Source organism: Merops nubicus, unplaced genomic scaffold (assembly GCF_000691845.1).
Source record: "Merops nubicus isolate BGI_N331 unplaced genomic scaffold, ASM69184v1 Scaffold9255, whole genome shotgun sequence".
Lineage (NCBI taxonomy): Eukaryota > Metazoa > Chordata > Aves > Coraciiformes > Meropidae > Merops > Merops nubicus.
This window is the reverse complement of record NW_008610220.1, coordinates 1-9,616: the sequence shown is the minus strand read 5'-3', so window position 1 is coordinate 9,616 and position 9,616 is coordinate 1. Positions and strand designations below refer to the sequence as shown.

The window sequence follows — 9,616 nt, the reverse complement described above, 5'->3', positions numbered from 1 at the left end:
TTGCTCTGCAGCGCCGGCACCCTCGGGCCGCCCGCTGCTGACACGGTCCCGGGGGGTATTTCAGTTTGAGAGCGCTCTTTTCAGATGAAGCAGCTCTGCTGCGGTCATAGCCCCTTTTGGAGTGGATTAGGGAAAAACAAGGTCTTCCCTAAAAGTTTGAGCTTGATAGAAATTGGATTCAAAACTGGAGCAAGCCCCTAGTTCAAGCACCAGCTGCTCGGTTGGGGATGTGGATGTTAGAAATAGCGCCTGCTTTGTGTCACAGATTTAGCTGAACCCGCCTGCTACAAGGATGGACAGCGAAGTGCAGAGGGACGGCAGAATCCTGGATTTGATCGATGATGCATGGAGGGAAGACAAATTGCCGTACGAGGATGTGGCCATCCCTCTGGTAGGTGAATTGCTGCTTATCAATCTGAGTTAAGACTGATGGGTTTATCTCAGCCCCTTCCAAGAAGTGGCACAGAGAGTACTGGGTGTCACGCAGCTAGTTTGTACTAAAGGTGCCCAGGATGGACCCGAATCTTTCATTGTCCTGTGTGCCAGTCGTTCCTGTGTGTGTATCAGGACATGGATGTTTCTCTCCATCTTCTCCTGACCAGCTGTCAGATCTCCTTGGAACCAGGGTGCTCTTCCCAGCACACAATTCTGGGTTTGCCATCAGGGAGAAGTAGAATCGTCCTTTTTCTGTGCTTCCCCTTCGTGTCACCAGGATCTTCCCTTTCCTTTTCCTCTCTGGTGCACACAAGCTTTGCCCTGGCCAGCACTGACAAAGCAGTCATGCTAAATGTGGGGACTGATAGGTTGCTGTTTCTTTTAGCACAGAGACACTTCCAAATTTGCCAGTTACATGGCTCAAGCTGTAGCCTTTACACCACTGACTGAATTTTCAGAGAGGACAAGGAGCAGCTACACACCTCTAAAATCCATATATCCAGCACACAAGTTTTCCTGTCAGGATCTGGGCTTGCAGGAATGATCTGGCAAAACTGTGATGCCCTGATACAAGAGCCCAAAGCCCCTTCTGCTTGGGATAACCTTTATTAGGCAGGCTGAATATTATAAACTAGTTCCCTGCAACCTGACATTTGCCTTTGCCCTGTGTCCAAACATTACTGCTTCTTTCCTTACAGCCATCTCTTGAGCTGCTTACAGTCACATACAGATGGCAGCCTCAGAGCCAGAACCCCTCAGCAACTGACAGGATAAAGAAAGGCCTGGCTGTGACTATTAAAGATCCCCAGGGATTTGCTCTGATCATGTATCAATGGCACAAACTCACAGGAGACTTCCTGACACTGTAGAGGAGCCAACAGAATGGCTGTAAAGTGGTATTTGAGCCTGTCATGAGCATCTGATCCAGTGCTCACTCAGGAGACTCCTAGGAACTCAAATGGGCTCAACTCATACCCTGTTTTCAAAACTGAAAAGTTTGACTTAGCTCATGCTGGGATTTCCAGAGATCTAGAACTCAGAAATTCTTGTTCAAATGGTGCCTGGCAGAATAACACACACACTCAGTGTGACTGCACCAGTGCAGCCACGCAGAGAACAAATAATAAAAGGAAGGAAAATGAAACCTCAGTTAAAATGAACCTCTCTGTACTGTGTCATGAGCAGCTCTGTGTTGCACCTAGTAGGGGTTTTTGGGTTCTGCTGTTGCACAGCCACACCTGAGTTCAGCCTGTGGAAGGAGGAAGGAGTTCTCACCTGCCACAGGAAAGTAATGTTACAGAACCAGTTGTCTTACTAACAGCTGTAATAAAGGCAGTATCTGTACTCTTGGCAGCAGCAGGAGAAACACATTGCAAACAAGCAGTGGAATAATTGCATCCTACTATTAGTTACTTATTTTACATTTGCTGTATATTCTCCTCCTTCACTGCATGTGCATAGCAAAGCCCCAGGGTCCTGGAAAACCAATTTACCTTTCATATGAAACACCATATTCATGTGAAAAGAACACTGTTCATAACTGGGCTTGGTTTGATTTTTAAATGGCTCAGTATGTATGATACATATTGTTCAGATGCACCCTCTGGCCTCATTTGTGGATTTCTGTGTTTATCCACATGAAGTCGTAGTAACCTGCTCCTTTCAGGCAGTGTATTCTGTGTGGAATGCTTTCTACCTCTGTTTTGTCCTCAGAATGAGCTTCCTGAACCAGAGCAAGACAACGGTGGCACAACTGAGTCTGTGAAAGAGCAAGAAATGAAGTGGACAGATTTGGCCCTCCAGTATCTCCACGAGAATGTTCCACCCACAGGAAACTAGTGCATCAGTGGGGTCTCACACAACAGATGCATAAATGCAATATAAGAAATATTTTTCAGCTGACCATTGCTGCCATAAGCTTCTCTAAGGAGGAAACAACATTTCTGCAAAAGGGTCAAGCAAAGGTTCTACTCACACTGACCAAACACAGTTTAATGTGTCTGTAATGAGCATGAAATGACAGTGGCTGACACCTCAGAGCTCATATCAGAGTGTTTCTCCTATGTAAAATTATTTCCTATCATCTTCTGTTAAACTGTTCTTCAGTTAGTGCCAATTTTAATCTGAAATGTTTCCTACCTGTGATAAAAGAACTACTTTTTACTGTCTCAAGTTGTTAACTGATTTCAAAGCTCACAATGGGATCATCTCTGGCTCTGAAGGCTTAGTCCCAAGAAGTATTCCTCTGAATTCTGTGGTCAGAGTACAAAAACCACACAGCCCTAAGTTAGTTGTTACTATCTTCAGCTAGCATGTGGCTGGGGAAGGTTGTGTGGGTGGGCCAGGCATGAAAGATTGGTCAAGAGGATTCAAGAGCTGAAAGTAATCTATAAACACAAGTGGTTATTTGAGCTCCTTATCTCAGGATGAGGATTGGATGGTGGACAACATTTGCAGTGCTGACATCCTGGGTATGTTTGCCAATATGTGTCCTGTAAACAGCCTGATTTCTGCTAAAATGGTGGTGAGCCCAAATCATTGTCTTTCAAGGGATGGTTGAGATTTGCAAGGAATTAGTCACAGAATGGTAGGGGTTGGAGGGGGCCTCTGGAGATCACCTAGTCCAACCCCCCTGCTGAAGCAGGTTTGCACTGGGTCACATCCAGGCATGTTTTACCTGTCTCCAGAGGAGACTCCACAAGCTCCCTGGGCAGCCTGTTCAGTGCTCTGTCACCAGGAGGAGCCTGGCAGTGCCATCTTGAACTGATAGCCACTTGGATGAGCTGGCTCAGATGGGAGCTGGAAATCTGAGGGAAGTGGTGAGGAAAAGAAACAAGTGGGGCTTAGGTTCAGGCAATGAATTCTTACCCCTTTTTGTGCCGAGGAGAAAGGCAAGGCCCTCTGAAGTTCTTTATCTCCTTTTCTCTCTGATTCTCAAATCTCTCTTGCAAAAGGTAAAAGCCTTCTGTTCATCCTGCATGTTTCACTATTGGACCGATTCCTTCACACCCTTGGCAGAAGTTGCTAAGGAGAAAATATTTTGACAAGAGTTTAGGATTGCTGGTGGAGGTGAGAAAGGAACTGGAAGGAAAACAATGTTTCATATGATTGTGTTTTACCAGAGCATCAGCAGAAGCACTTCCTGGAGCCTGCAGCTTCCAGACTCCACAGAAGTTTTTTGGATGTCTTTTCTCAGTGTTTATACTCTTCAAAATAAGAAAAAACAACTTTGCCTCTGTGATTCCCACATGGAGTCACAGCACAGCACATGTCCTCTGAGCCTGGGATTGCTGAGCTACATGAGGATGGAGAGCTCAAGGTGCTGGTGAAAAAGATCATGGGTGTTGTGGGGTGCACACCTCTGTCTGAGGTGTAATCCCTGCCTGCACTTGTCCAAACAGGGAGGAGCTACAGCCAGCCAGCAGGTGAAAGATTAACCCAAGGATCAGTAAAGCCAGACCACTTGATGTGTCCAGCATGGACCAAAGGAACAGCTATGCAGCTGGGAACTGAGTTCAGCTCCTCATTGGATCCTCACCTGGGGACAAAACCAGAGCTTGTGCTTGATGAGGTGTTTCTGATCCTCCCCATGCTCCCTGTACCTAGCCTAGGTTAGAAGAATTTGTTAAGAAAACATCAGGCAAAGCTATCACACAGCTTCTCTCCTGCACTCTCCTCCCCTCTCCACCCTGTTACAAACTCCCCACCACCCTCACCTCTCCACTTTTGCCACTACATCTTCCAGCTCCAGTTTCAGACTGGAAATCCACCTTTCCTGCCCCAGACAGTTGTCTTTGCATCTGCCATCTTCTTCCTCCCACCAGCAGGGAAAAAAAAAAAAGCTTTTCTTACTTGAATTAGAGCTGGATCCCTGAGGCACCAGCAGGTGTGCAAGAAAATTTGGTGTGTGGGGGGGTTTGACAAGTGTCAGACAAGTGCCTCTGGGGTCTGGGAGAAGGGATGCTGGGCCACAGTGCTCAGGAGAGCCAGAGGGACCTGGGAGAGCAGGGATCATCATGACTGTCACCAACACAGGGCCCTGGGAAAGCAAGTGCTGGCCCTGCCCAGATGCCTATCAGACTTGCAGTGACACCCATGATCTCAGATGCTTTTGACATTCTTTGCAAAAGACAAACAGCCATGCAATGAGTTCCTTAGTTTCAACACGTGTAGCTGAATTGCTGCTCACAGCAGGATACCAAACCATTTATGTCAGATTAGTCATTCCCCAGGGCAAACTATATTCAAAATAAGGCAACCTGGTAGAGTGGAAGTTGCCCCACCTTTTTAAGAAGAAGCTTTAGTTGTATAACTACAGATTGTTCTTCATTTCTTGGCTGGTGACTTCCTCCCTTCACCACACCTACTGTTACTGGCAGCAAAAAAAGAGAGCAAGCTGTTGCCAGAGACAGCAGACACATGCCAAAGAAACTGTGGGATCCTTGAAGTCCTTGAGGTGTAGAAGTTCCATGTGGAAGCCCATATGCTGAGGCTGTGTGCAGTGTTCATCTACCTTTTGTATGGGGGGAAAGCAGGTAAGAAATCAACCATTTGCTTTGGGTGTTTTTTGTAAAAATCTAATAGGCTTTCTGTGCTTTGCAGGAACATGAATAGATCTCCCCCTCTGCATTAGTTACTGCAGAGGGGTTTTCACTAGCATGATTTATTTTGGCAAAGCAAATGACACTGGTTACAGGGACGTAGTCAGCTTTAGCAGTTCCAGATGTAAAACCAGAAGTCATTTTTATTATCTTTTCCTCACTTCGCCAGCATTTCTCTTCTATAAAAGTATTATCCATTGACACTGAAAATGTCACTGGAAATCTTCAGAGAAGAATGATTTCTTTTCAGCAGTGCCTCACACGACAGACGCAGAGGATGAATTACTGGTTATGAACAATAAGCTTCATCTGATATCCTCACAGCCCTATCAAGAATCAACCTGTGTAACAATAAACAAATGTACTGCCTTGTGTTAGCATACACATGGGAGCAAGTCAAGTTATAGCTCTCTGCTTTGCAGGGAAAACAAACAGGATGAAAAAAAAAACCCCACCAGTACACCAAGCTGTATTTCATCAGGTTCTCTGGAGTCCTCTTAGGGTCACGTTTTGCCTAGTTTGTTCAACAGGCTGGAGGAAATGTGTAAGTGGAAAAAGAGAACTGTGTGAAAAGGAACCCAAGAAACCCAGTGAGAGACTGAAGACCAATTGTATGTAGAGAACACACCCTCTGTGTGGAGAAGTGACAGAAATCTTCAGTAATGCTGCTGATGTTTGCTGTGTGGTGGTGAAGTGTGCTTAAAGCTCATCACTGAGGCATAAGGCTGTAAAAAGCCCAGGCAAGAACATCATCTCCAACAAAGGAATGAGAAGGACACAGGCCTGAAGTGTCCCTGACTGGTGTAAATGCCACCAAGTCTGCCTGGGACCATTCCCATGAGCAGAACACTCCCACCTGGGAGTGTGTAGCTTCAGAATAGACACCTATGTCACTGCAGAACCAGGTTGTTCTGAAGATGCCCCTCCTGCTGTGATACCACCTCAGAGAGAGGCTGACCTCCAGCTCAAGACAAAAGAAGCCCAGGCCCCCCTTAGGAACATCACTTTAACAGATCCATACGTCCCCTGCTACAGGTGCTGAGCTCTCAGAGCACCCTGCCCAGGAAACTGGTGTTTCCCCACCCTATTTTACCCACCAGAAATGGAGCAGAAGGAGGAAAGTGAATTGTCTGGGGCTGTTCAGCAAGGGAATGGCTGTGACAGGGCTGGAAGTGAGTTAATGGGACACTGGGTTAACTGCCACATTTACTCACCTTTCCTAGAAGGAAGAGGTCTGTTGGGCACAGGTTAAGTCCAGTGCCAGGCTGGAAGTGTCCACATCACTTCTTTGCTTGCAGAGTTAATCTCAGTAAGCCTCTTGCCCCACCAGAGAAATCATGTTGGCAACTGAAAGAAGCTTCCAGCCATTTGGGTGGGATTCACTGTGCCTATCAGAATGAAGAGCAGAGCCAGGATAACTGGCTGTCCTCATGTGTCAGCTTTTCTAACACATGGTGGATGAGTCTGGGATATGCACCAGCCTGCCAGAAGAGAAGCTGGCAGCTTTTCCCCCCACTATTAGCACTGATCTGATTTTGTGAATCGAAATAGAACGAATCTAACAGACTTGGTGCAGATCTAACAAGGGGTTTTACACAGTTCCTGTGCTAGGTGTTAGCAAATGCCCATCAGCTCTTTCAAAGCTCTTTCCCAGAAGGTTTGGGCAGCTCTGGTGACAAACACTGGGCTCCTCTGGGCAAGTCTCAGCACAGTGCAGGAGATCTAGAAACTAATGAAGTAATCAGTGCAAACCTGCACCATGTAGGAGTCATGCTTGCCTGGCATTTCTGCCTGTCTTACCACAGCTCTGGCCATGTAAAGGTGATTAACCTTACTACATAATACTACTATACAATGACTAAAACAGTTTCTAGTTATTAGTAAGAAATAAATGGGATTGCATTCTTTATGTTGCAGTAGCACCTAGAGGGCAGTCACTGAGTATGCTGGTGTGTAGCAGCAAAAAATGGTGACTTCCCTCTGCTAGTTACTTCCAGATCTCCACAGGAGCAAGGAGAACTCTTGCTGCTGTTTCTCTGGAACATCTTGGCACTGTAAGAACAAGCTGCTCAGGAGAGAGCCACCCAGGTCACCTTTACTCCTGCAAAGCAGAGCCCAGTGTCACACTGCCCCTGGGCACCCTGATCTGAGCACGACAGAGGCACAACACCCTCAGTTCAAAGGCCACTGATACCCACCAGTGTCCACTGGGCCTGGCTGAGGGCACGTTTTCCAAAGCTCCTCTTCTGCTACATGGCTTTTACCAGAGGCTTTATACAGGAAGGACTCCATGGATTTCAAATGTTAAAATTTATTTCTGAATTTATGGCAGCAATTTAAAATACCCAGTTGGACTTAACTGCAACATCCTTTTAGCCTATTAACTTTTATTTCTGGAGCCCCTGGGGTTTCTACAAACTAATTAGCAGAACTGAGCAGATTATTTTGTGTGCTGGGCAAATAGCATTTATATAATTCTCATGCAGGTTTTCTAAACCCTTCTACCTACTGCACAGACTTTTAAGTAAAAAAAAAAAAATCAGGAAGATTTCTCCAGCAACTGCAGCCTGAACAATTACTGCAGCCAAAGGCATATGTGTGAGAGAGACACTTGCTCCCACAAGGTTCTTTTGTAAGATTAAGGGGATTTGGGGGAAAGCACTGTGAGCCAGGAAGCAGCTACCAAACCTGGGAGGGTCTTAATAAGCAGTGTCTGTCTGGAGACAGTTATTCCATCCCCTGCCAGTGCCCTGTCAGACTGTATTGGACTCTGACAGCTCAGCTGGTGTTCTGCTGGAAAAGCAAGGAACAAAGGCAGGCTTTCAAATGGCAGAGGCTGTCCCATAAAGCAGCACTTACACAAAATTCAGTTACTCCTCAGCTGTGTATAAAGCAGTATCAGTAATTTATCTCAAGCTCAAAGGCTGCCCCATTTCTGAAATAGCAGTCCCAGGCTGAAATAAGCAGGTTGCATCAGCAAACACAAACAAAGCCTTCAGCTGCCCCTCACAACAGCAAGATCCTCTGCAGCTTCTCAGCTCCAGACTGAAGTTATAAACTGACCATGAGGATATCTCTTTACCCTAGAACCTGTCCAGAGCATGTAAGTGTGCTCTCAAACCAGTACAGAAACCATCCCTGTTGTCATTCTCTACCTTCCTCACACTAGTGGGATTTTTGGGGCGAGTAGAAGCAGGACTGTGCTGTTTGAGGGAACGCTGCTCTGAGAAGGTGCCCTTGCTCTCTTTGTTCTAAGATGGGAAGAAAACCCACGTTTCGGGGTAACTCACCAGGAACATGATGGAGAGGAAGGGAGCAGCCCCAGCTCAGCCAGCTCACAACATGTTTCTGTGCCTCTGCAGGCCTGGCAGGTAGAAAAGGTCCAAGCAAACGCTTTGGTGCTAACCTCAGGATTGCCACTGTGCTCGTTTCAGATCCTGAGGAGACATGTCCTGCGTTCACAGCCCTCAGCTTCGGCAACGCCTTGGTAGGGACAGACCTGAAGGTGAAGCTGCTGCTCTACACCAGGCAGAACCAAAACTGTGCTGAAGAGCTGCATTCAACAGACTCCAAGTATCTCAATGTGACCAAGAAAACCACCTTCATCATCCACGGATACAGACTCACAGGCTCTGCCCCGGTCTGGATCCCCGACCTGGTACATCTCCTGCTTTCTGTAGAAGACATGAACGTCATCCTTGTGGACTGGAACCGAGGGGCAACAACTCTCATCTACAACTATGCTTCCAGAAACTGCAAAAAAGTTGCTGAGATTCTGAAGAAACTTATTGATGAAATGTTGGTAAGCTGAACATTCACCCCATGATGCAGTCATTAACACAGTACATAGAGGGCACAAAGGAGGTGTTTAACAACAACAGGATGGCTGGGAACAGAAACTCCTAAAAAGGAATACCTTAATTTTTGGAAGTAGAGCTACACTGCAGTGCCAAATTCTACCCCTGGTCTTGGTACCATGGTGTTTTGTGGCAATACTCAGTTTACACTCTAAGTCTCTACGGTTCTGGATACAAAACTCTACAGGTACGTTTTCCCATACACATAAACTCTTATTTCCACTTTCTGGACACCCAAAAGTCAGCTTATGAGGGTCAGCTACACTTTGCAGCTCCTCTAAGCTGTTGCACAGGCAAAGACAACACTGGATCATTAGGGTCACTGTGTCTGCTGACTTCTTGCATGAACCACACATGGGCAAGTGGAGTTGTCCTCACGAGGCCCATGAACACTCCTTGCTGTCCACACCTATAGTCACTGCCCCAGGGAAGTACAACCACTGCCTGAACTGTTCTCATCACAGCTCCCTCAAAAGAAGTGGGAGAAGTAGGCAGATGTGTTCATAGTCCTCCTCGTGATATTTTTTTTTATGCCTTTCACCTGCCTAAAATCCGTGACCACAAGTCCCTCTAAACCTCAGGTGGCCGGAGCATCCCTGGACTCCCTGCACATGATAGGAGTGAGCCTGGGGGCACACATCTGTGGCTTCGTGGGGCAGATGTTTGGCGGCAGGCTCGGGAGGATCACAGGTAAGGCCTCCCGGGGAGCGGGGCGGGGAGCTC

General features: G+C 46.8%; 2 protein-coding genes across 2 annotated transcripts; both read left to right on the top strand.

Moving 5' to 3' along the window:
* Nucleotides 1-276: 276 nt before the first annotated feature.
* On the top strand, nucleotides 277-2,414 carry ANAPC13 (anaphase promoting complex subunit 13). The gene is made up of 2 exons (XM_008940834.1): nucleotides 277-391; nucleotides 2,149-2,414. Exons 1-2 carry the CDS (start codon nucleotides 293-295, stop codon nucleotides 2,272-2,274), a joined length of 225 nt encoding a protein of 74 aa, XP_008939082.1. The 5' UTR covers nucleotides 277-292; the 3' UTR covers nucleotides 2,275-2,414.
* Nucleotides 2,415-4,918: 2,504 nt separating this feature from the next.
* Nucleotides 4,919-9,583, top strand: LOC103773468 (lipase member H-like; the record flags this gene model as incomplete). Its single annotated transcript, XM_008940835.1, has 3 exons — nucleotides 4,919-4,970; nucleotides 8,471-8,838; nucleotides 9,475-9,583. Coding segments are annotated over exons 1-3 (529 nt in total), but the record flags the coding sequence as incomplete, so codon positions are not given.
* Nucleotides 9,584-9,616: the final 33 nt, after the last annotated feature.

Bases quoted from the DNA above. Each gene is read 5' to 3' on its own strand.
- ANAPC13 (XM_008940834.1), top strand. From the start codon at position 293: ATGGACAGCGAAGTGCAGAGGGACGGCAGAATCCTGGATTTGATCGAT. The intron at 392-2,148 runs GTAGGTGAATTG...TTTTGTCCTCAG, and splicing joins AGGATGTGGCCATCCCTCTG to AATGAGCTTCCTGAACCAGA.